The sequence below is a fragment of the Alosa pseudoharengus genome, unplaced genomic scaffold (assembly GCF_046254945.1).
Source record: "Alosa pseudoharengus isolate Yale_2024_CS ecotype anadromous, Long Island Sound unplaced genomic scaffold, YU_APseudo_1.1 YU_APseudo_1.1_scf_7, whole genome shotgun sequence".
In the NCBI taxonomy this organism is placed as follows: domain Eukaryota; kingdom Metazoa; phylum Chordata; class Actinopteri; order Clupeiformes; family Clupeidae; genus Alosa; species Alosa pseudoharengus.
In genome coordinates this window covers 29,216,978-29,243,933 of record NW_027468859.1, presented here as the reverse complement: position 1 = coordinate 29,243,933, position 26,956 = coordinate 29,216,978, and the positions used below count along the sequence as shown (strand labels likewise).

General features: G+C 43.4%; 1 protein-coding gene across 4 annotated transcripts in view; it reads left to right on the top strand.

Annotated features, from left to right (window-relative positions):
- The window catches only part of lpgat1 (lysophosphatidylglycerol acyltransferase 1), a 55,863-nt gene that overhangs the window by 25,373 nt on the left and 3,534 nt on the right, over positions 1-26,956 (top strand). For 3 of the 4 annotated variants that reach the window (XM_076271714.1, XM_076271716.1, XM_076271712.1), the window contains exons 6-7: positions 10,804-10,933; positions 25,526-25,632. In XM_076271714.1, coding sequence (XP_076127829.1) covers positions 10,804-10,933; positions 25,526-25,632 — 237 coding nt within the window. The remainder of the gene's footprint in view (positions 1-10,803; positions 10,934-25,525; positions 25,633-26,956) is intronic. The other variant, XM_076271713.1, reaches the window with a different exon arrangement.

The window sequence follows — 26,956 nt, the reverse complement described above, 5'->3', positions numbered from 1 at the left end:
TTCTCATATACATTAGCCATAAGCTAACGCGTTAGTTTCTATTCTGTAACTTGGAATGGTAGCCTCTTGGAAGGCTAGTGCTCATAAACAAAACATAGAAGGAAATAACTGATATGTACTCTGTTGGTCTGCTTAGTTTTACAGTGAATCCTATGTAAAAGTTTGAAAGGAACTTCAGCCTCAGACTTTCTCTTGGGAAACTGTTAGGCCTATTCATCTTCTCTAATGTAGCTGGCTAGACCATGTCATTGCCACACACCCAAGTGGGGGCAGAATTAGAAATGTGTCATAGAGTGACAATGCATTGGTTGATTTGGTTAAAAAGTCACAGGTTAGGTTATTGGTTATTATTGTAATGATGCTATTCATAAATAATTAGCGGTAAAGTAACTCAGACTTTAAAAAAAACATTTTTTAAAGGATATCGACTAATTATCGTTATCGTCAAAATCACAAAAAATATCGAGATATTATTTTTTGTCCATATCGCCCACCCCTACTACTGGGTGGTCATGTGGGAAGGTGGTGAGTTTGTGTGCGTATGCATGAACATGTGCTAGGGCTTTGACTTTTGCCCAAAAATCATATTCGAAGTTCGTTTGTTTATTAATATTAAAATTCGAATATATTCGAATATGTATTAATAATATTTTAACCATTAAATGTCTTCAGGAAGACCGATATTGGTATCAAACTTAAGTTCTATATGTTCTGTCCACCAGAGGGCAGTGTATCAGTCAATGTCAATAGAGCTGAGTATTTATGAGTGTGTTAAATTGTTATTATTGAGCTGATAGGCTGGGCGATAAATATAATAATAATAATCCCCCTCAACAGGCGCGTCCCTCCTCAGCATGCACATGTAATCCAAACATTAATCGTGCAAGACGACTGGCTAAATTGCTATTAAATCCGGTTAGCATCATTAGCACGCTGCACGAATTCGTTCAAAACTGTTGCATTCAAATTGACTGCTAAGTTCTAATCATCTCAATCCCGATGCAAATGGAAAAGTATTTTCCAAGTCTCAAACGGGCCTGTCCCAAGGAGAAAAAGTATTAATTTGAAACTTAAACACACGTAGGGAAACTGAACAGTCTAACCAGACTATATGATATGATAAACTAGCAAATTAAGCTAACGTTACTTTGTTTACAATATTTCCAGGCTTCAACCAGTGCTGCTGCTTTTCATTCAGACTTATCTGCACATTTATTTATTTAAGTGTTTTTCATGATTGTGTTGCCATTTCTTTTCCCTGTTTGCTTTGATTGATAACTGAGGTGATTAAAATCAGAGGAAGGTTAGGCATAAAAAAAAAAGGTTTGGTTCCTGTTGGTTGTCAGTTGAGGCCATGGGTCGGTAGGGAATTTTTTTTTTTTTCTCCCCAGTGGCAGTAAGGGATAGGTAGAAAATCAATCCCACCAGGATTTCGCGAGGTTTTTTGAGACTGTTGCGACCTAAAATGCCTGGATGGAAGTTGCGGTGATTTTAGCTGTTTCTTGTGGAGAAATTGCGGGAGGAAGTGAAAATTGCAAAAATAGTTTAAATTTAGGGCAATTAAGGTTAGTAAGAGCAAAATCACACTGATAATCTTGATGCTTATTAAAAAGGATAATCAAAGGTAAACAGTAAGGATTACAGAAAATCAAAGTAGGCCTACTTTATTTGTGAAAATGCTTTGACTGAGGTAATTCACAAAGCATTATAGTAGAACTGTCCAAAAAAGACAGTCACCTAAAGAGATGGCATCATGTCATATGTTTCAATACATTCATATATTTTGTAATTCATATTAAGTTCATATCTTTTTAATAATTAATAGTCTGTGGCCTGCATAATTACTAATATCCAAGTAAGTATCTAGTAATTTCATATTGATTTAAACTATTTGACTACACTTCTGTTTAATGTCATTACATTGGTGGTGTACGTCTAATTGACTGCCTGCCCCTTTAAGGACGTGAGAGTAGCCTAATTACATTTCTGAGTGGATTGGAAGGCTTGCATCTCACTGTGTTCGGCTACGAGTGTAAATCACTTTTTGCATAGTGCATTACCATATGTGGATGCAAGTGGGAATGTCTTCTATGTCATTAGTTAAAATAAATGTTAAAAAAAACAACTCGAATGAAATCATTCTTGGATCATAGAAGAGGTAAATGTCTTGCAATTTTATACATTTTTATGATTTTGGTAGCACTACTCAAACTAAGCCCACAAGCTAGCAAACAAAAGCTTGACATAAACATGACATAAGCTAAAAGGACATATCCAGGTAAACGTTTGCCAATGGGTTGCATAGCCTACTCAAATGTCAGTAAAACAAGTAGGCCTTAATTAACTTACTTTCATAGCCTAGGTAGGTTAGCAACACCAGGTTGAGAGATGCAAGTAAGCAGATCGTTAACGTTAGCCTTCTATTTATTGTCATCAAAACTGCAGAGGAACGAACACTTAGGGCAGTCTTTGGTGTCATATGCAGAAGTAAGTGTGCCATCTGGCTCAATATTCTGCGCGAGGGACTGTTGCGGTAGGTGACATTTCACAGTGAAACTACGATGACAAATTTGCGAAAAAGTTGCGGTGTTTGGACAAAATTGCGAGTGCCTTGGTAAGTGACGAAAACAATCGTCTTCGTGAACTGTGCATAGGCTACTTTGTAACAGAGAGAATACGCTCATCCCTATACAGAACGCAAGGGGTAATTAATGTAATTATAGTTCGCCTTTTATTTGTGGATTTATTTAATGTAGCCTAGACTATTTAGTGTTATTTCTTCCCCAAGCTCATAAAATAAATTTGGGTCGCACATAAATTGACAGGGTCGGTCGGAAACCGGAACCCAAGAATTTTTTTTTTTTATGCCTTAAGTTTAAAACTAGAAAATGTAATATCGAGGAAATTACCAGTGCATGAAAATATAAACATACTGTATATTAATATAAAATGCCAAACAAACTTATTTGGAAACAGTTGGCAGGAGTCATAGTTGATAACAACTGACAGTTGAAATGGCTGAACAGTTAAATAGTTGAGTAGTTTAAATAGTTAAATTATTTAATAGTGAATTATTGTAGTGAGGACATTTATTTTGAAACAGTTGTGGGCAGAGGAAATAGTAGTCTTAAGAGAGCCAGATTGTATGCTTAAAGCCTGAGACAGAGTATATAGTTTAAAAGTTGAATGTAGATAGTGTAATGGATGTTGATAGACAGAAAGTTGAATGGATGTTGATAGGCAGATTGTTTAATGGATGTTGATGGGTAGTTTAATGGGTGGATGAGTGAATGGTTTGAAGAGGATGAATGGATAGAAAGTTGGATGGAATGTGCCTTATATCCTTGTAGAATGGAGAGACACAGAGAGAGTTGGCCTAGTTAAGCAGAAAGCAGTTGATACAGGTGCAATCAGTTTAACTGGCCCTTTGATGGGTCCTAATAGTGAGCAGCTGGAAGTTGATACAGGTGCAAATCAAGTTAATTAATCCATTGTGATGTCATAGTGCTAATGCAAAGTCTATGGGAAAAATAAGCTTGTTTTTTATTAATATCTCAAAAAGTATAAAGTTTACAAAAGTGAAATACATTCCCCACGTGTCCTTTTCAAGACCTACGTTACAAAGTTTGAACAAAGTTTCTACGTTAAACGGGTAAAGCTGAATTAGACGCAGAAATTTGGTGGGAAGAAGAAGAAGAAGAAGAAGAAGAAGACTTCGGATAACAGAACAGTGCATTTTCATGCACTGTAATAAAAGTGTCTATTATGTCTATGTGTGAGCTCACTAAGCTCGAACCAGCCAGGATGCTAACGTCACCTACAGGAGCCCAGATGACCAATAATAGCCTTGCTAATGAGCTCGCGATTTTACTTCACCAGGCGTGAAAAAAACCTCGGAATCTGAATTGAAAACAACGTTTACAACCAAATACATTTATAGAAATTATCTCCATAGGCTACAGGTTCGAATATTAAGAGATCCCTAAAATTCGTTCGAATATCTTTAATTTTTAAAATAATCGAATTATATTCGAATAACGAAGTTTGGTGTCAAAGCCCTAATATGTGCACAGCACATGTATGTACACGTGTGGAGGGGTGTGTGTCTTTGTATGTACTCATTTAGTGCTGTGTGTGTGTGTGTGTGTGTGTGTGTGTGTGTGTGTGTGTGTGTGTGTGTGTGTGTGTGTGTGTGTGTGTGTGTGTGTGTGTGTGTGTGTGTGTGTGTGTGTGTGTGTGTGTGTGTGTGTGTGTGTGTGTGTGTGTGTGTGTGTGTGTGTGTGTGTGTGTGTGTGTGTGTGTGTGTGTGTCCTGATGATCCAGTCACAGGGTTCAGTGGACCCATTTTCCCAGATTGCATATACAGTACAAACTGGTTTTAAAGATGTGTTAAAACATACAAGCATCTCATATCAAATTGCAAAACATACTGTGTACACTCTTAATATGAACTAGACTGCATTTCCCGCGGGAACTGCGAAAGTGTGCTTGCCCTGGTCCGGTCACCAACGTGAGCAGACAGTGACATACGCTATGCTGAACCTGGCTTGATCCAAGCATTCTAACAGTGCCTTTCAGTGTTGGAGCAGTGGCAATACCTCAAAAGCTCTATTCAACTATTGCCTTGAATGCGGTTTGTCGGCTTTTACCTGTGGCCTGCCTTCGAATTTAGCTTCTATGACTAAAATCAAATCAATAAAATAAAACAACAGCAGTGATTGGCTGCAAAAATAAATAATGTCACGCGTCTTGCACCTCTCAAACTGGGCTATCAGGTAACCTAGAGAAAAATTGAAATTATGAAATATGACTAAGGCATTAAAATGCTGCTTGTTTGTCAGGATACTTTTTCACTGATTTATTTTAGAAATATGAGCTATGAGTGTGAATGTTATATATTCCATCCCCTAATTCTGTTTTACTGGTTTATTTGACAAATAATCTATATGGATTTGCTCTATAAAGACCTTATGTCTGTTTGGGATTGTTTTGAGAGCCTATTGATGTATCTCAGAATAAAGGAATGTCCACAACATTAGTGATGGGTTTTTTTTTGTGTGTGAATGTATTTTACTTAACTCATTGAATGTAGCTGGATACTCATGAACGCATGTCTCTAATAGCCACAATAGGAGTAATTTTAGCAACACCTTATTTTGTGTTGCCCATAACGACCCAGTGGATCATGAAAATGTGCCAAAATTCACATTGCTTGCTTGTTGTTGGTACATTAATCCCATTCAGATTGCCACTTATCTGAGATGTAAGAGTTCAATATAGGTTTAAGGTCTGGGGCAGGGATTTGACATTCTGTGACTTCTTCATTGAGGGCTTGCTTAGCAGCACTGTCCGCTTTCTCATTTCCCCTCAGACCAACATGGCCTGGGACCCAACTAAAAACTACACTCAAGTTCTGGTTCTTTAGATGTTCTAGTTGATCAAGCTCAGCTTTGGTTGTACTTTTTGCGTGACATTAAAGCCTACTGGAAAGATTTTTAATTGCAATTTAATTGAATGCAATTTACTTTTTACGATTAAATAAAATTAATTTATCCCTCTCACCCATAGTTTTCTATTTATTTACAAATGTACATAGGCCTACTGTAATTACATTTATACATAGTTATTCTATTGATCTTTATACTATTCATCCTGCACATAGACTTATTCTTACTACTCTTATAATGTTGTTTCTGCACTACAATGACACTGTTTCCACACTGCACATAGCTGTATGTTATGTACATATCTGTTATATATTTGTCATATTGAATATCCATATTTATTCTGTTTTATTATATTCTGTTAATACACTGCATATATCTATATTATTATTTCTACTATTATAATGTTACTACTACATACATTATTCTACTTATTGTTTGAGATAACTGCTAATACACTGCACAAGTGCACATATTTATATTTAATTCATATTACTCTAAACCACCTTCTGTAAATCAACTGTATACTACTGTCTACATTGCACTATATTTCTTGACCTGTCTCTGTATATTTCATCACCTTTCTATACTTTGCATCACATTGTATGCATACTGTAGCTACATGAAGCACAGCTAAGATCCTTGGTTGCTATGAAGGCCAGTCGTTCTAAATGGATGGTTGCTATGGCCAAAGGCCAGTTATCTCTGCCGTTGTCAAGCGGGCATATCCTAACTTTATCTTATTTTAAACATCTCTATTTTACTTAGCCTACTTCCATACAGTGACTCCTATTAAGAAGTAGCCACTTAATTTGCGCTTACCGTGATTCACGCAGCAACATTATTAAATGAATCTGTCACCATATGCCTATGCCAACGTTTGCAAAGAGGAGAATCTTTTAATTTGATTCACAATGAAACGTTACATTTAATGTACATGTAAACAATGAGTAGGCTAGTTTTGGTTGTTGTTGGCGGTGTTACTGCATCCCTTAGTTATGCCTACAATGCAAAATGGTTCCCTCGTGATTGTTAGACGCATTTCAAAACATCGCGACGTGAAATGCCACCACAAAATATTGTTTGTGAATCGGTCTTATTAGGAGTCCTCGCTTAAGCTGTCACAGACTCAGGCGCTACTTTTAGGGCTAAAATGCTTCCTGAATTACTCTTAGTAAAAAAAAATAGGAGTCCTAAAGTTACGAGTGACGAAGTTACGAGTACAAGCATCTCATATCAAATGAACATGGCATTACGCTAAGCAACATAAATCCCAATTAGCAACATACATCTCCTCCCTATCTAGCCACACAAGAAATGAATGATAGTTAATCTCTGCTTAGCATGCTTCTCCGCTTAGCATTCTAATAACAGAAGGGGCACATTTATGTTGACCACTACAACATGACTCATGTCTGTAACTCTATAAAACACTTACTTTCATAAAGGACACACACCATCCAGCACAGTTCTACACATGGAAACCGATATTTTGGGCACTTGTTTGGCAACAAACTCGTCACTCTGAAACTGGACTACTTTAGGCTGCATCCAGGGTTGCTAGGGGCAACATCAAATAAACAAAATGAGTGTCTTTCAGTATTAAATGTGTACGTGTGATTACGAATGGATGTGTGTGGTTTGCAATTACAATAAACAAGAAATAACATTTCCAATCATTTCCCATTATATATTATATTTTTCATTATATTTGCACCTTCCTTACTTGTGAAGCTCACATAATTCTAATGATGTCACCGTATGTATGTGAAATGTAATACAACGTTGCCACCTAGTGTTCAGATGTATTTAACATTAACGTGACATGTTTGTACTGTCGTCAAATCCATGCTTTGAGGAAAACAATGTTTTTATCATAGTTTCCTCTTCAGTGAGCGATTACCTGGTCGTTTTTGTAACAGAGATGGCTGTTTATTGTCCCTAGGTTTACAGAAACACCTATTCATATTAATACGTATGGAAATCAAGTTAACGCTGCCGACCACTGTTTGTCTATTACATGGCCCAGAATGCCTTGCATGTCTTTACAACAAAACAACCCAGTAAAACCTAATTTCCCGTAAACATATGAATTTGCATACTTGTACCATTTTTAATATAACTCTCCTATCATGATATTTAACAATAAGGAAAAATTTTATTTGAATACCGTCAATGTGAAAACAACTCTATTATGTAAGCTATATATAGCTACTGTTCTCCTTGCTATTTCAGTTCGTAAGTCCATACTATCCCATGGCAGAGCAAGGATTTCATGATTGGAGAAGGTGAATGGTGAGAGTTACCAAATACCTGTAGGTGGTTTGCCAAATGATGGAAACTTTTGGAATATTTCTTTTTTTTTTTTAGCTTATGCACCCTCACACTGGAGTCCCCAGTTCATATACAAAATTTGGTATCGATATGTGACAGTGTTCCTGAGATATGGACGACTTCCTGTTTCGGAGCTTCGCCACCGATTTCGTTTGGCTGTGACAGGCAAACGCTTTCGAAAATCAAAAATCCTTCCGGTAACTTTTGTAAGGCTTGGTCCAAGGATAATGTACGTCAAGTTTCGTGGCGTTCGGATCAAATTTGTGACCTGTGAAAATTTAGTTTTGCTTTCTGTTCAATCCAATATGGCGGACGAACGACATCCCCACCTGACGTCATTTTTTCGCGACCAACTTACACCGGTACTGACCGGACGTTTTAAAGTTGGAACGGTGTCTCTGTCTCAAAGGGCCTAGGCGCTAGAGCTGACAAAAAATTAGGGAGACGGGAATAATAAAACTTAAGAAGAACAATAAGTGTGCTTGCAAGCACACTTAATAACAAAAACAATGTGTTAGAAACACCACAAACTGTGTTTTCCATATCTGCGGTGCGTTTCCCAAAACCATAGTTGCTAACCTGTTAGCAGCTTAGTTGGTTGGCAGTGGGAAATTGCGTTGCAACCAACAAAGTTTGGTTTAAAAACTAAGTGGCTCCACTACACAATTAATGTATTTATGCATTCTTACAAATTTTAAGGGCTATTTTCTCCCTGTATCAGGGTCATGTCCTGCTTGCATGTGATTGTTGTCCTGCTTGTATTGTTCATAGTGAATGCACCTTTCAGCCAAAGACAAATTTCCCCTTGAGAGACAATAACGTTTATCTTATCTTATCTTATCTTAAACCCGCCCCTGGACAAGTTGTGTTTATTTTCAACACATTCGTTTCAAGAGTGTAATAGGCGTTCAGGAGTATAGGAGTCATCAGTTCTTCGCTGGAGCTCCCTCTTAATCCCGAGTCAAGACCAGCCCAGACCAGTCCCCTGGAGGAGAGGGAGGAGGGGACTGGGTCTGGTGAAGGGTTGGGATTGGGCTGCTGGATGAAGACTATTGAAGCGCCGGCGTACCATGCCTTTGTGTGACTGCCACCTCTGTTCGACTAAAAAGACTAGTCTAAAAATGCGTCAGCCAAATGTAATGTAATGTTAGGTGCGCGTGTTCACAACGGAAGTTTCTCAGCACAGCAAAGACAGGAAGGAGATGAGTAGGCCTAGTTACAACACAGATGCAAACAGACTACAAACTGTCACTAGTCACTTTGAGTGCACACTTTTTTTGCTGGCGAGATCTTAATAGTTGTAGAGATACTCCCTGTTTGTGTGTCCCTAATAACTCAGTGATGACTGATGTGATCCAGTTTTGCTTTTAGTCTCTTCTCATGGAGTCGGACTGAGGGTGAGGTGAGGAAATGAGTTTTAGGTGAATAATAAGGATAAAAGTAGAAGGCCAATACCCACCCAAGGCGTGCCATGCTTATCAAGAGGTCAGACTCATTTTAACTGAGTTACACTCCCTGACTTCACAGATTACTACACAGCTCTGTTGTGCAAGAGTCAAGTCTTCTGAAATGGCCCGATTACTGCTAACTCCTCAAATCTTTTAATGCTCTCAGCAATTTCACACAATTTTGTTTTTCATTCTGCACCTTGGTTTTGGTTTTGGCCTGATTTAAAATCATGGCATAGCAGCCAGAACTGCTGGTAAACAAACCATTGGCAGCTGCTTTATAACGTCTGGTCTAGCTGAGACAGATACTCAGCTTGTTTACAATGGATTTGTTTACACCGTAAATATAAATCCTTGTGATTGTTTCACTTAAACTGATTAAGAACCAGATGACTACCACACTGATGCAATTTATGCTGCTCCAGTGTGGTAATTTATGCTTGTCCGCTGTTGCCAAGCCAGGGCTTTCACAAGGTGTTGTGTATAGCAACTGATAGGTATTGAAGTTAAGTAGCTGGTGTGACTTGAAGCGGTCTTATTGGGAGTGATACTTGGATTTTACTTTTTAGGTGGGTATTACATGGTAGTGTTGTGGTTGGTAGACATCTTGGGCTTTACCACTTCTGTCTGTACCTTGAAATAATTCTCCATTCTTAAAAATTAAATTGTGCACACTTAAATCTAAACCTAACTGATGGAGTGCGTTTATGACTTTGTATGTCTTGACATGTGAAGAAATTGACAATAAAGCAGACTTTGACTTTGACTTTGTAGCAAAGAAACCAGACCAATGGTCAGCCCTCGCCCATCCTAGATGGCCCCTGTGTGATGGTGAGAATGTCTGTCTCTGTTTCCATGGCTCCGCTTTCTTACCCCCAGCTGAGCGCTGGTTCTTTTCCCTCCCCCAGTGGACCCTGTGCTGGGGAGGGAGGGGCGAGAAGTAGTAGCTGTCTTTGTTACAATCCATTGTCTGTGCTGCCTGTGGTGCTATGAGTGTGTTGGCAATCTTGACACCCCCCGGAGAAACTGACACGTGGTTCGCTCGTCTTTCTCGTCTCTGATCGGATGTCTAAGCCAGTGGATGGTGATGTTGGCAGTCTTTGACGGTGCCTGCCATCTCTCGCTCACGTTCTCTCTGTCTGTCTCACTCTCTTTCTCTTTCCATCTTTCTATTTGTGAACGTGGAAGTGCAACAGTTCAGCTGTTCACTTTGATATCATTTGAGCTACCCTAGGCCAGTTTTGGCTGTCTCCGAAGTATATATACTCTTTTTGAGGGAGAGAGTGCTAACCAGTGGGCCACTGGCTGCCATGGCTGCCCACACTATCACTATAATCTGGTATGCTTGTACATGAATACACTACACACACACACACACACACACACACACACACACACACACTTTCATGTTGAGGGAGAAATAGGATGAAGAGCAGCTTGGCTCTCAACAGGGAGAATTTCAACTTGTGATGTAAGAATGTAAATGTAAGAATTACAGATAGAAAGTCTATTCATGCAGTTTTTTTTAATGACTCCACCCCCCCCCCACACCCTCTCTCTCGCTCTCTCTCTCTCAGTAGGCAGTAAATCCAGGGGTCTGCAGTGGGTGGTGGATGTGACTATAGGCTACCCTAAGGCCAGACCCATGGACATTCAGACGTGGATCTTCGGCTACAGGCAGCCCACAGTCACACATGTGCACTACAGGTATGCACACACACACACACACACACACACACACACACACTCTCTCTCTCTCTCTCTCTCTCTCTCTCTCTCTCTTTCTCTCTCTCTCTCACACACACACACACACACACACACACACACACACACACACACACACACACACTCTCTCTCTCTCTCTCTCTCTCTCTCTCTCTCTCTCTCTCTCACTCACACACAACACACCACACACACACACTCTCTCTCTCTCGCTCTCTCACACTCACACTCACACATAACTCTCTCACACACGCAACACACACACACAGACTCTCTCTCACACTCACACACAAAACACACACACACTTTTTCTCTCTCTCTCTCACACACACACACACACACACACTCTCTCTCTCGCTCTCTCACACTCACACATAACTCTCTCTCACACACACACAACACACACACACAGACTCTCTCACACATACTCCACTGTTTCCATAGATTGGTCTATTACTGTATTAGTCCACGCACATGGAAATTTTGCATACTCTAACCCCACCCCCTATGAGTCACCACCCATCTCTTGGCATGCGCTTGGCTGGCATCTGCCTGTTACCTGGCGTCATCATTCTGTTACATTTGCCTATGGCACAGTGGCTGCATCGTGCTCTGAAACTTGTGAGCCTTGCCAACAAGGCAAACAGTCAGAAACGGACCTCCCCACCTCTCCCCTCTCCCCTCCCCAGTCACGTGCCCAAGGCAGTGCCAGAACTCTCAGCGCCTCTGCAGCACCCAAATGTAGGTCTCCACTCGTCAGCTCTCTCACCTTAATAATAATTGTGTGATTTTCCTTTTTAAACTCGCCGGCCTAATTATGTCAAGCTCCCGCACACACACCTACCGATTCTCTCACACACACATACACACACACGCTGGATACACCCTGCTCCTATGACCGCCAAATTTAAGAGAAAGCAACCTCGCTGATGGCACCACCATTGCTAGCGACGGCACTAACAGGCTAGCGATGACGACGAGTGTCAGCCAGGTGGTAACATTTGGTAGAAAGCAAACCTCAATGCTCGTGTTTGCTCGTACTTCTTCTTTTTCCTCCTTTCACTTCAGCTATGTGTCGCCTTGTGGTTAGTTGGTGTGAATGATGTTTGACCTCCTTCCTCACTTTAGATTATTTTGAGATCCGGTTTGGAGGAAAGCGTTTGGTTTGTACGTTTGCCAGTTTTGTTATCTGGCTAATGGAGCCTATTCTTTTTTTTTTTTTTTAAGTATATTTTTTGGGGCTTTTTATGCCTTTAATTAGACAGGACAGTTGAGAAAGACAGGAAGTGAGTGGGAGAGAGAGTTGGGGTGGGATCCGGAAAGGGCGGGAATCGAACCCGGGTCGCCGGCGTACGGTGCAGATGCCCCAGCCAGTTGCGCCACGGCTGGAGCCATGGAGCCTATTCTTAATAACGTGAGGCTACTACTGGCCCGCAGAGTGCCCCACTACTGGCCCGCAGAGTGCCCCTCTGTGTTGGGCTGCTCCCTCCGTCCTTCTCTCTGTCCCTCTCTCTGGATAGAGACAGGATATAAAGAGATAAAGGGATAAAAGAAGTATATATCAGGGTAGGCCGACCTTGGCCGTGCTCCATCTCAGATGCTGTGTCTATTTTCCTCATAGTTGGCTCCTTTTTTCAACACTTTGCCTTTTATGTGTATAGACATAGGCCAGTAAGGAATGTAGATAGATAGATACTTTATTGATCCCCAGGGGAAATTCAAGAAAAGGAAAAATGTGGAAAAGGAATAAAAGGAGAAATTCTGATTTAGGTCTGTTTGCGTGCACATTAGCCAGTTATATCCTTAGATGACAGCTTCCCTAATGTCATGCTCGGCAGTATGGAAAGACAAGCCCTCTTCTGTGTTTGTGTTTGTATGTCTAGTGCTGGGTGTGTGTGTGTGTGTGTGGGGGGGGGGGGGGTTGTGGTAAGAGAGTTTGCATCTGTCAACACAGTTTTTTGCTTTTCTTCCCCCCTCTTCCCTGAGTTGCATGTGGAAGCATTTGCTTTTGATTTGTCCACCACCCCCATATACAGGCTCGTCAGCACAACTCTCCAGCTCTCTGCTGGAGGAAGCCATGCTCTGTGCACTATGGGAGGAAAGCACTCATACCGATAAGAGCTGACACACTGATAGAGATCTCCAATCAGAGCCTGGCGCAGGGTGGAGAGAGGTCATTAAAATCCTTCATTTCGGTTTTGCTTGCACTTTGAAGGAGTGAAGAGCCTCACAGATATTTGACTTTGATTTGTGTATATTCTTCGCACATTCCAACGTAAGGAAGCATCATGGTAAATTGTCTAACTCCCTCTCCTCTCCAAGCCTGCTTACTGCTGTTAGGGTCTGGTGTCCCTTTGTTATGACGCACTTCCTGCAGCGTGGTCGTTCGTCTCTGAAAGACTTGACTCTCTCTCTAAGTTTGGCTAGCGCTGATCCAAGAACAGTTCCTAACAAAGGAGCTAGAGCTCTAGCTGCTGTGCTCATATGCTCCTCCCCCTCTCTGGGACAGGTGACCTCTGACCTGGAAGCAATTAAGATTAGGGCTTAAGGGCCATTAGGAAAGTAATTAAGACACCCAGGGAGAGTGAGGGGATCGTGGCTCCCACCTTGCTGAGCTTCTCATGGGCTTTGGACCACGGCTGTATCCTTGATGAGGTCAGCAGCTCTGAATGTGTGTGTGTGTGTGTGTGTGTGTGTGTGTGTGTGTGTATGTATGTATGATCCTGTGCCACAAAAATGCACAGGCATAATACATGTATGCATGAACAAACAGACACACTCACACACACAAATGCCACCACACAGTAGTGCTTGTGTGCGTATGCACACACACACACACACACACACACACACACATACCTATTATGAGGCCGGCTGAGCAGATAGGTGACAAGCGAACAGCAGGATTAACCTGCACTGCTACAGCTGATGGGGCAGAGAAGCTCAGACTCAGACTGCTAAGCACAGGGAGAGGAGGGGGTGTGGGTGGGTGTGGGTGTGTTTGAGAGAGAAAGGAATGCACACCGTGTGTGTGTGTGCGTGTGCGTGCGTGAGATAGAGAGAGAGACATGGTAGGATATAGTGTGAACAGTGAGTAAGAGGAGGAGAGATTTCATCTTCTTTTTTCCTCTGAGAAAAATCCTCATTTTCTGTCCCCACAAAATAAATCTGAAATCAGTTTGGTATTAGGAGAACAGATTAATATTGACTGGAGGTAGATCTCTGGAGGCTCACTAGTTAAATGCAACTGGATGTACATAAGTATTAAGCATTTGGTTCTTTTCTATACATTTTATTTGATCTGAAGCATATTTATGGTGTTGCCCCTTGTACATTACACATCCCTTGTCAATAGGACTGATCTGAAATTAGTTTTGAGAATGCAGAATGAGAGTCAAGTTGAAACTATAAGGACAGAGAAAGTTGTTTAATTAAAACTGAGGTGGACATTATGCATGTTTCTGACCGCTCACCTAAACCTCTGTAGTCCTGGCTCTACTCATCCTTGAGTGACTAGCTGAGTGATGAAGGATTCCATTTCATGTATTAGATGTGTATTTAATTAAGGTGTGTCTACCTGATATGTAGTGATGTGTCAGGTACTGTGCGTGTGCTAGCTTTACCATCTACTGGTTAATGTAGATAATGTGTTTGGCTGCTTTTCAATAGTATTTGGTTTCCTGTGTGTGTGTGTGTGTGTGTGTGTGTGAGAGAGAGAAACTTAAGGCCAGCCGTGCTTCTCCATACCTGAGTGAAGCCATGGAGACAAAGATAAATGTGCGAATTTGAGCTGACCTGCTGCTCTATGCTTTTCCTCTTAATCCCTCTCTTTCCCCTCCCTTCCCCTCTCCCTCTCTCTCTTTCTCTCTCAGCTCTTTCCTTCTCCTTCAGCTATTTCTTCACCCTCCTCCCTCAGCATCTCTCTCTCTCTCTATCTTTCTCCTCACTCTCTCTCTCTCTCTCTCTCTCTCTCTCTCTCTGTTGAGACTGTTGGATTGCAACGTGTGTAATCTGCAGCAGAGGCAGATGTGGGGCCAGGTGAGTGAGGCGGGCAGGTGGTGCTGATGAGGGGAAGCTCTCTCAGCTCTTTCCTTCTCCTTAAGCTATTTCTTCACCCTCCTCCCTCAGCATCTCTTTCTCTCTCTCTTACTCTCTCTCGCTTCGCTCTGTCTCGCTCTCTCTCTCTCTTGCTCGCTCTCTCTCTCTTACTCTCTCTCGCTCACTCTCTCTCTCTCTTACTCGCTCTCGCTTCGCTCTCTCTCTCTCTTACTCGCTCTCGCTTCGCTCTCTCGCTCACTCTCTCTTACCCCCCCCCCCCCCCCCGTTCTGCTGTTCTTTGCTCTTTCGGACAGGTCATCAGCGGCAGTGTAAACTGATTTATGGTGCTGGCCAGACAGCTCGTCCACGTCATCGGCCCACCGCCGAACTCGCACCTGCTACAGAGATAAAGATGGAGGGAGAGAGAGATGTACAGAAGAGGAGAGGAGGAGGATAGAGAGATGTACAGAAGAGGAGAGGAGGATAGAGAGATGGTAGAGCTATAAAAGGAGTGAGTGATTGAGGGATAGCACTGACAGATGAGGAGGGGAGGATGGGCGGAATGGTCTGATTTGGGTAGTGGGGAGAAGAGAGATGGAGAGAGAGAAGGAGATAGAGTGAAGAAAAGAGTAAGATAAAGGTGAGGTGTGCAGTGCTGTCATCTCAGATGCATGCAGAGGTTAGGTTCTTGTTTTGATATCTGCAGTCTGTTTGGCTGCATGTGTGTGTATGGAGGGAGAAGGGAGAAAAAACAGTTATGTGAGGTTTGATGTTGTGTGTGTGTGTGCGTGTGAGTGAGTGGCAGAGTGATACTGAAATGTTCAATTGTGAACTTTTATAAAGTCAGCCACCCTACCAGTCTTTCTGTTAGCTGCCTTCCTCTCTCACCATCTGGTCACCCCTTTTATCTGTCCTCTTTTTTTCTCTCTCTCTTTCTCCCTCTCTCTCTCTCTTTCTCTCTTTCTCCCTCCCTCTCTCTCTTTCTCCCTCTCTCTCTCCCTCTCTCTCTCTCTCCCTCTCCCTTTCCCTCTGTCCTCCTTTGATCTCTGCTAGTGGGTGACCTGGAGCTGTGAGGTCAAGGCTTTAAAGTTCCTTCGTTAAGGAGTGGATCGGTGAATAAATACAGATGCTGATTATTCTTAGGGATGTTATGGGTGTGGGTGGGTGTGTGTGAAGGAGAGAGATCATGCCGATAGACTGAAGGACTGTTTGCAGCTTAAGACACGTGTGTGTGTGTGTGTGTGTGCATGAGAGCGAGAGAGAGATATTGTATATGTGATATGATATATGACACAATCGACGACTAGTCATCAAACTGTTCACTTGCAATGGATCACTAATCTTGATGTTATTCGCACCTCCATCTACCCGCCAGGTTTCAGGCCTCATGTCTCGTGTTTGTCAACACGAAGGGAGAGTAAGTGACTTTAAAATGTACATAATGTTAAAATAAAAATTAAATAAAAATAAATAAATAAAAATTAAAAAATAAATTAAAAAATGTACAGTTGTACAGATCATGATTTGGTTTGTCTGACACCCGTGAAGCTTAAAGCCAGGGCTTTGAACCGGTTCAAGGAACGAAAACGAAAACTGGGAACTTTTTGTATTTTACAGGGAACAGAAACAAAACCGGAAACGTTATTATTTTTTATGTTTTGGAACAGGAACACTTATTTAAAAATAATGGTAACCGGTAAATACCGGTTTTATTTCGTTCCTCAAAGTTTTCGTTGCCTAATTAACTAAAAAAAAAAAGTTATTATTTTCCTGCGCACGTTACCATGACGGCTGAGGTTAACTTCCTGTGTGACATCACATCAGACATTCGCTGACTGAATGGAGAGAGAGCGGTGGATTACAAAGTCTCCACTCCACATCTTAAATAAGAGGTAAATTACGATCCATCGTTAAGCCTAATGTCAGTCACAAATCTTTGTTTTTTTGTTGTTTGTTTAAAAATGCCAGGTTGGTATAGCAATTTTTTTAGTTTTTGCGAACTGTTAAATGTGAGCCACTGTTATTACAGGCTATAATTAGTAGGCTATGTTTGTTGATAAACAATAGGCCCTACCTGATGAAACAGGCCTAATTTCAAGTAGGCCTAAGCAAGACAAAACAAAAGACTTGTTACTGTATGAGTAGGCCTACTGGATGGCATTTCCCCCGACAGTTGGAATTTGTTGTTGCCCGAGTGGCATAACCACGTGTCTTAATAATGTCGTTACGTTTGTGTGGAAATTTTCTCTTTTAACAATAAACTACACATTTGAAATAATTGTAGGCCTATTTAATTATTATTATTATTATTAATAATATAATTATTATTATTTAATAATGGTTGTAATATTATTACATTTGGTTTAAGCTGGATGAGAAAGATGTGACATAGTTCTAGCATTAAACAGCTGACAGGAATGAAATTAACCGTTCCGGGAACAGTATTTTTTTGTTCTAACCGGTTCGGGAACGTCAATTTATTGGTGGAACTCATAACCGGAAACGTTATAATTCCGTTTCTGTTCGGATCAAAGCCCTGCTTAAAGCCATGAAGTTTCCTTTCCAATTTCCTTTTAAGTAGCTTTGATTAGCTCAGCATTTCCTCATTGCCTTACACTAGCAGTGCCGTGTCCACAGTTTGGACTGCGACCCAATGAATGGACGCATTATCATCCCATTTTGTTCCCAGCCATTTTCCCTGGCCACTCGCGCCCTGTTCTAAGTCCACACCAGGCCATCAGGTGAGCAGAGCCGAGGGCTGTGTGTGTGTGTGTGTGTGTGCAGAGCTCAGGGTGTGTGTTTGTTTGCCCAACGCAAGAGGTTTCTCCTGCCCTGCCCGGTCAGGGGAATCGTAGGGAGAGGCCGTGTAAACAGATAAAGTCCCTGCGGTCCATCCGGAGTAAAGTCCATCACCATGGCGATTTGGCTACACTGTGGCTACACCCTACTCACTCCTTCGCTTTGCGGTTCCTTATCGGTTTTTGGTGTCAGTCGGGAACGCGCCATAAATGTCTGTGTCAACGAGGCGGAGTGGTCTTATGATGTGAAACTCACCTGACTTTCAGGTGTGTCATCTCTGTGTGGCGTTTCAACACAGGCTGTCGTCTCTGGCCCCCGTTCCACGTGAGCGTGTGAGAATGTGTTCATCTTTATAGTAGAATAGTCAACTTATGAACTAATTAAGATATAGTGCCTACAACACCGTTAAAGAGTGTAATTCATTTACTAAGAGAGTATCTACCTAGGAGAGTATCTGTGTGTGAGTTTGTGTTATGTGTCAGTGAGTTTACCAGTGTCAGTAGTTTCCTTAGTAGAGAGGGGTCTGGAGGGAGTTCACCAGCACAGACCTGTAAAGAAAGAGGAAGACCTAAGTCATACTCGGCTACTCTTGTGGTTAGGTGTGTGTGTGTGTGTGTGTGTGTGTGTGTGTGTGTGTGTGTGTGTGTGGCTGTTAATTCAGTTCACATACTTAAAGTAAGCGGTGGGAGGGGCTCATTTCCATTTGTCTAGGAGCAATTTAGAGCTGCAGCAGTGTGTGTGTGTGTGTGTGTGTGTGTGTGTGCTCCAGCTCCCTTGCTTGCCCACATGAGGGGGCTGCTTCATTAGTTTCCATGGCGACGGGGCTAAGAGGAGGTTTGGAGGGGCGCTCCCCGTCTCCGCGCTCTCACTCGGCCAACTGAGAGGGCTCTTCAGGGAACACACACACACACACACACACCATGTACAGGTACACACACACACACACCCATCATGCACACACACACATATGCACAACACACAAAACCCACTCATGCTGCATGCATATACAGTACATTACACAAAACACACTCATGACATGACCACAGCAAAGTAACACACCAACACACACACACTCTGAACACAGCAGACTCACATGCATCCCATATCAAACAGACAATACACACTCAAAAGGACACACATGCTATCCGCAACTGGATTTGACACACACACACACACACACACACACACACACACACACATACACAAACACATTCACAGCCGACACACAAGGATGCATGAGATCTCCAAACAGGTCTCTGACTTCCTTTCACAGAACAACCTTCTGGATCCAAATCAGTCTGGGTTCAAAAGCGGCCACTCTACCGAAACGGCTCTGCTGTCTGTAACAGAAGCCTTAAAAGAAGCCAGGGCGACCGCTCGGTCATCAGTACTCATTCTGCTTGACTTATCGGCTGCCTTTGACACGGTTAATCACCGCATCCTTCTCTCTATACTCGCTAACATGGGAACAAAACACACTCATGACATGACCACAGCAAAGTAACACACCAACACACACACACTCTGAACACAGCAGACTCACATGCATCCCATATCAAACAGACAATACACACTCAAAAGGACACACATGCTATCCGCAACTGGATTTGACACACACACACACACACACACACACACACACACACACATACACAAACACATTCACAGCCGACACACAAGGATGCATGAGATCTCCAAACAGGTCTCTGACTTCCTTTCACAGAACAACCTTCTGGATCCAAATCAGTCTGGGTTCAAAAGCGGCCACTCTACCGAAACGGCTCTGCTGTCTGTAACAGAAGCCTTAAAAGAAGCCAGGGCGACCGCTCGGTCATCAGTACTCATTCTGCTTGACTTATCGGCTGCCTTTGACACGGTTAATCACCGCATCCTTCTCTCTATACTCGCTAACATGGGAATCTCCGGTTCTGCTCTCTCCTGGTTTGAATCCTACCTCACAGGACGCTCGTTTAACGTATCATGGCTTGGTCAGCTATCTGCACCTCACCATCTCACCACAGGGGTCCCCCAGGGCTCAGTACTGGGCCCCCTTCTCTTTGCTATCTACACCACCTCCTTGGGACAGATTATCCGTTCGCATGGCTTCTCATACCACTGCTATGCAGACGACACACAGCTCTATCTGTCCTTTCCACCTGATGACCCCTTGGTTTCAGCACGGATCTCGGATTGCCTCTCAGACATAGCTACATGGATGAAGGCACACCACCTCCAGCTGAACCTCTCAAAGACTGAACTGCTGGTCCTCCCAGCTAAACCTACCATACACCACGACATCAACATCAAATTTGACTCTCTGTCTGTTTCACCTACCAGGACTGCAAGAAATCTAGGAGTTGTTCTCGACAACCAACTAAACTTCTCAGATCATGTTGCCTCAGTCGCCCGGTCATGCCGTTTTGCACTCTACAATATACGGAAAATCAGGACTTACTTAAATCAAGATGCCACCCAACTTCTGGTTCAGGCAATAGTCATCTCACGACTCGACTACTGCAACGCCCTCCTGACAGGTCTCCCAGCCTGCACAGTGAAACCACTTCAGATGATCCAGAACGCGGCGGCGCGCCTGGTCTACAACCAACCCAAGAGGGCACATGTTACCCCGCTACTCATCCAGCTACATTGGCTACCTATGGCGGCCCGCATCAAATTCAAGGCTCTAACGCTTGCCTACAAAGTAGTCTCCGGTTCTGCTCCCACCTACTTGAATGCCTTCATACAGACATACGCTACCTCCAGACCGCTGCGCTCCTCAGACGAACGACGTCTAGCTCTACCTCCGGTACGCTCAGGACAATCCAAACTTTTCTCATCTGTTGTTCCTCGCTGGTGGAACACACTGCCAGTTCCTACAAGGGCAGGGACATCCCTCTCCATTTTCAAAAAACTCCTGAAGACCCAGCTCTTTAGAGAACATCTCCTCTCATAGCAACACTTACAACAAGTCTTGCTGATCCTAGCACTCACCAGCCGTCTTAAACTGACACGTAACTGTTAAAAACAGCACTCACTGATGCACTTATTCTTACTGTACTCTAATGTTTTTTAAATTGTCCTAATATTGTTGAGAATTGCTCTAAACTTAAACTGTTTACCATGTTGTTAGTCGCTTTGGCTAAAAATGCGTCAGCCAAATGTAATGTAATGTAATGTAATGTAATGTATGCATGAAGCACACAGTACATATCCGTATTATGCAACCTCCACAAAGTCCATAAACACAAATGTATGGACTAACATAATATGACCCATATTAAATGCATACATGCTGTGCTCTTGTTGCTCGGGGATGGCTGTGGGTGGATCCGTGTGTTTTATTTTAGTCAATCAAATAGTGGCTGTGGTTCTGGTGCTGGCGCTGCTGTTTGGGACCGAGGGGTGGGTGTCAGCGGGAGCCCGTGGAGGGAGAGAGAGAGAGAGAGACAGAGACAGAGAGAGAGAGACAGAGAGAGAGACAGAGAGAGAGAGACAGAGAGAGACAGAGACAGAGAGAGAGAGACAGAGAGAGAGAGACAGAGAGAGACAGACAGACCGAGACAGAGAGGATCGCTCGGGAGGGAAATCAAATAGGGACGGAAGCGCTCACCCACACACACATACACCTGCCAGTGTAGGTGACAGCTGACACCTCATTACTCGGCCAGACGTGTGTGTGTGTGCCCACGTGCGCGCGCTTGTTAGAGTAGAGGAGTATAAACATGGTAAGTGGTTGTGTCTGTGCTGATCTATATCTGTAATTTAGCATTACATATGTGCATTAATGTGTGTGTGTGTGTGTGTGTATGTGTGTCTGTATTGACAGCGATAGTAAGAGGAGTCGACTGCAGCCCGGTAGCTCAGGTTAACAGGAGTCTGGGTTAGGAAGAAACCTGACAGCCTTTGCCCTGGCACCACACCAACACATAACAGCAGCACACACAGCATTACTCACCAGCTGAGACACACACACACACACACACACACACACACACACACTGATTAGCATACTAACATCTACAGCTGTAGGCAGGCGCTGAGACAGGGGAGACGGGAGCTAGCATGACACAGCCAAGACAAAGTAGATACAGCACAGCAGAACATGACACAAGAATGGTTTGCACTGATGCACCACTGACATTATTCTCGTTGGACTTTCCTCCGTGTTATCTGAGGATTTCCGTCTGCTTAACGCAGACGCGGTCTCCAAGCACCCACGCCCATTTCCCCCCCGTTGAGATAACGAGCCTGCTGGCCAGAAGCCGAGCTAATGAGGCTCAGCATCTTGGGACAGGGGCCCGCCCGCCCTCGTTCACCCTACCGGACGCCAGGCGCCTCGGAGCCGGACGCCATCAATATTTCAGCTGCGGGGGAAAAAGTGAGCGTGCGCGTGCGTCCACGCTGCGCTGGCCTCTTAGTGGGGGAGTGACCGGAGCCTAGAGGGCCCTAGTCGTTGCCTAAGTGCTCTCAGAAGCCACAGTCCCACGTGCACCTCTCAAGCGTCCACTCCACGTGGCTATCGGCTTTCAAAGAGGAAAAACACAACAAAACAAAAAAACCTGCTCACTAAGACGCTCCTTTGCTTATGCCGTATTGGGTTAGAAAGGACAATTGGATTTGCCGATGGCTTCCAAGTTTATCTTCATTTAATTGCCGTCGCACAGAGCGCCGTCAGAGCTGTCGTCGGGCTCATCACCTGAGCGGTGTAAGACGGGGCTCGACGTGAGGTAAGGCAGGTGTAGGCTTACAGATGACGTTAATCGCTGGATCAGGTGTGTGCGTGTGTGTGCGTGTGTGTGTGTGTGTGTAGTGAGAGTCAGAGAGAGAGAGGAGGTGAAGACGAGTGGATTAGGCTAAGGGCAGAAGAGCAGTTTTGGTGTATGGAGACTAATGAAACTGCCTGCAAATCTAACTTGTCTGGCCCCTGTCGCTCTTTACCTTTTCTCTTTCTCTCTCTCTCTCTCTACCTCCCTCTTTCTTTCGCTCCGCTCCTTCCTCCCCCTTTCATTTCTCTGTCTTCTGCACTGATCTCACCTTAGACAGAATTGCAGAAAGCACAAATCACAAGATGGACCATCCTAAAAAGAGGATGATGTCAAACGCAACCTCTATGGGGGCAGCCGTGGCCTACTGGTTAGGGCTTTGGACTTGTAACCGGAGGGTTGCTGGTTTGAACCCCGACCAGTAGGCACGGCTGAAGTGCCCTTGAGCAAGGCACCTAACTCACTGCTCCCCGAGCGCCGCTGTTGTTGCAGGCAGCTCACTGCGCCGGGATTAGTGTGTGCTTCACCTCACTGTGTGTTCACTGTGTGCTGTGTGTATTTCACTAATTCACGTTTAGGGATAAATGCAGAAACCAAATTTCCCTCATGGGATCAAAAGAGTATATATATACTTACTTAAATCAAAAGCAATGTCTGCTTCAGTCTGTCACAGTATTGGGGTAACGGACACACACACACATACACACACACACTGTCACTCCAGTCTCTAACACACACATTCTATCTCACACACTCACACACAGGGCACATAACCCTGATCTCACATCATGTACAAACACCTCTTACCAAAACCCTAATCTACACACACACACACACACACACACACACACACACACACTCTCCAGTCTCTTTCACACACATACACCATCCACCACACACAGGGTACATAACCCTGATCTCACACCATGTATAAACCACCTACTAAAACTCTAATCTCCAGATCGTCATTCCCTTCATTCTGTCATTTGCCACCTGACTCTACCCGTGTGGAGATTGGCACAGTGCACAATGCAGCCACCGCACAAAAGCCAGCTCACACACACGCACCCTTATCTGTGGTTTTCGTGTTTGACGTCAGCTTAGGGCCACACACACCCACGCACTTACAAACACACGTTTATAATGTCATTCCATCGGTCCCTCATACACTCAACTGCCAGTAGTACACACACGTACACGTACACACACACACACACACACACACACACACACACACACACACAAACAGACATTGATCCCTGGTACACATGCACAGGTTGGAGAGTAATAGAGACTCATGGATACTCTACAGAACCCGTTTCCACAGGCCTGGGAGATGTTGGGTGGGGGGAGGGTGTTAAATGTTGGATGGGGGTTTGAGAGATTGCCTTTGCGATGTACACGTGGAGAAATATGGGCTAGTGCTCCTGAGGAGGCTGTCACCTCTAGTGAGCGTGAAGGTGATTCAGCCACTGCACTGTGCGATTGTGTGTGAGGAAGAGAGAGAATGTGTGTGTGTGTGTGTGTGTTCGTGTGCGATGCAGAGAGGTAGACACACAGAGAGGGAGAGTTAAACCGAGATCACAGCTCACTAGGGACACCTGCTGGCCACAGATCCCGAGATCACTGGAACACAGATGGCCATGGGCACTCCCATCCTGACTATCCGAGCTACCGGACGCTTCGTCACTGCACCCAGGGCAGCCAAGGACACTGGACAATCAGTTAGATGTTTGCTTTTTTCCCCCTTTTTTTCTGCACATTGCTGAACTCTTCAACTGTATGGGGCACAATGAAAGGCTGTGTAATACCAGATAGTAGAGACAGCATAGGAGTAAAGCTCTGTCTTGGATTACATAATTATTTTTATATATATATATATATATATATATATATATATATATATATATATCACTACATCAGCTGGTGTTCTAGTGAGTCTGTGCTTGTGGCTTGCAATTTACGGGCAGCGGAGCCAGTCATGGATTCCTCGAAAGCACAGTCAGGTCTCAGGAGACCTCTCGTATTGCACTGTTGTTATCGCCGTGAAGTCAGGTCAGACAGGCTCATGTTACGCTCGTGAGTGTGATCCTGAGTGGAGTGGAGTGTTAACTGCATGTGTTTGTTCACCACTATCTTACTTCGCTCTTGCCTCACTGGCTGATTGGGTCGCAGGTATGCAGGTACGCAGGTATGCAGGTACTGGGTCAACCAGGACTGAGTCTTCAAAAGGACTTTCGTTTTCACAGCGAGACACTATCTGATTTTTAAAAGATCTTCTTAAGCCAGTATTTTAAGGTGTAAGGTTATGGTATTTTGTAGCTACTTGCCCCTCAGTGGTGTCAGGATGTAGAATAGCATTAATCAAGTGTTCATGGTGAATACTGTCATCCCCTTAAACAGGAATTCATTGTGTATAATGGGTTGTCTCATCAATACAATACAGTAATTTCCTGTGTATTAGCCGCATTGTGTATAAATTGCAGAACAATGTTTTATGCAAATGTGTAAAAAAAAAAAAACTTGTATTAACCGCACCTGTGTATTAAATGCAGAGCCAAGTAGCCCAATGAATCAGAATCAGATCGTGCTTTAATCAGAGAGAAGAATGAAGAAAAGAAATTTAGCAAAATCAGTGTATAAACCTTGATTTATTATCAGGAGCCAGCCCTGAATTTCCCCTTGGGGATCAAAAAAGTATCTATCTATCTATCTATCTATCTATCATTTGCAGTATCCTTTGTCTTTCCTTAATATTTCTTTCATTATTCTTTAATTGTATCCTCCCTGTGATGGAGTGCCATAGCTACAGTTGAATATGCGCTCTGACTGCCATGCCCAAGAGCCTGGCTCTTTGACGTTGAGGTCAAGCTGTAGGTTAAGCTCCCAGGGGACCCGGGTTCGAGGTTGAGTGGGGTGGTTGCCCTGCGCTAGGCTCTCACTAAGTACTTTCTTCTCTCTTTTCCCCCTCTCTTAGGATCTATCCCATAAAGGATGTTCCCATGGAAACCGAGGCCCTGACAGACTGGCTGTATCAGAGGTTTGTGGAGAAGGAGGAACTCTTGGCCCATTTCTACAAGACAGGTCAGTCCTACTGTCCACTGCGGTCCAGGCTCTCTCTCTCTCTCTCTCTCTCTCTCTCTCTCTCCCCCCCCCCCCCCCCCCACGCTATGCAGTGCACCTCTGGCAGTCTACACTAAGTTGTATTTTGCATGTATCTGTGTCATTCTTTACTTTGTGGAAGGGATAAAGAGAATATTCAGACTAGCCGAGTGTTCAATTTTAAAATTAGACAAGGACTGTCTTTTTAACAGGTTGATGTTGAGAAAACACTTCGCACAACATTTCACTTCCAGTGTCTGGAACATACTAAAATAGACTAAAAACTAGAATAGTATGATGAGATGTGTGTAGCTTTAAAATATCTACTGACTGAGTCTTCTCATCAACTACACGTGTTCCACACTTAACAAGCTACAGTGTAAAGATTACTGGGCTGATGAACGTCGGCACTCGGCAGCCATTTTATGAATCTGCCAACTGTCTTTTATTACACAGAAATGATCACACATGCTGGACATTTCCATAATAAGCCGTTTTTGTCTTGTCTTAGCCACATAGAGCCAGCTAATGGCTGTGAAGGACTTGGAGTATGGGACACGTGTGTCTCGTGTGTCAAACCTTTGGCGTTCCAAGAATAGAAGCTCGGCCTCTTTCCCCTCTTAGTTGAGTCGATTGTGTGGTTACCTCGGCAAGACCGTGGTGATTATGATGCTAATTCAAGTAGCCCAGAGATGGAGATCATAATTATGCTAGGCTACCTACTGCTAGCCAATTAGTTTTAAATTGGTATCCCCCGAGTGGTTTCGTATACAGACCCTCCTGAAGTGGTCTGAACAGTCATCCATGAGAGTGTTTTCTTTATACTCTCATGCGTTCGTGAAGCACATTTGTCCTCCATTCTCCTCTCGTCATATCTGACCAAAGATACTCTTTGATGTCTTTGGCCCGGCTTTCTGCAGAGCGTCTTACTTATTAGTCTTCCAAACAAGACCGTCTGTTGTTAACTTGGAAAGCTATAAAAGGCAAAAATAGACAGCATACACAAGCATGCAGAGATGCACACTGGAAGCCCTCTGCTCTGATCACTCTTTGTTTGTTTTCGTCTTTTCACCATTTGCTTTAATACTGTTTTTAAGCCCATTTTTGTTTTCTGTGAGAAGTAGCCTTTGAACCGGCACGGTTCATTAAGAATTTGAAATTGACAACTGACTGACAATTGGTATTGTTCTCTAAATTTAGCATCCAGTTAGTGGCACAGGTTACCAAATTAAGTCATACTCGCAACACTTGTGTGAGGAAACAAGTTTATGGAGCCCTACATTTTTCGTAAGAACATTGTTGTCCA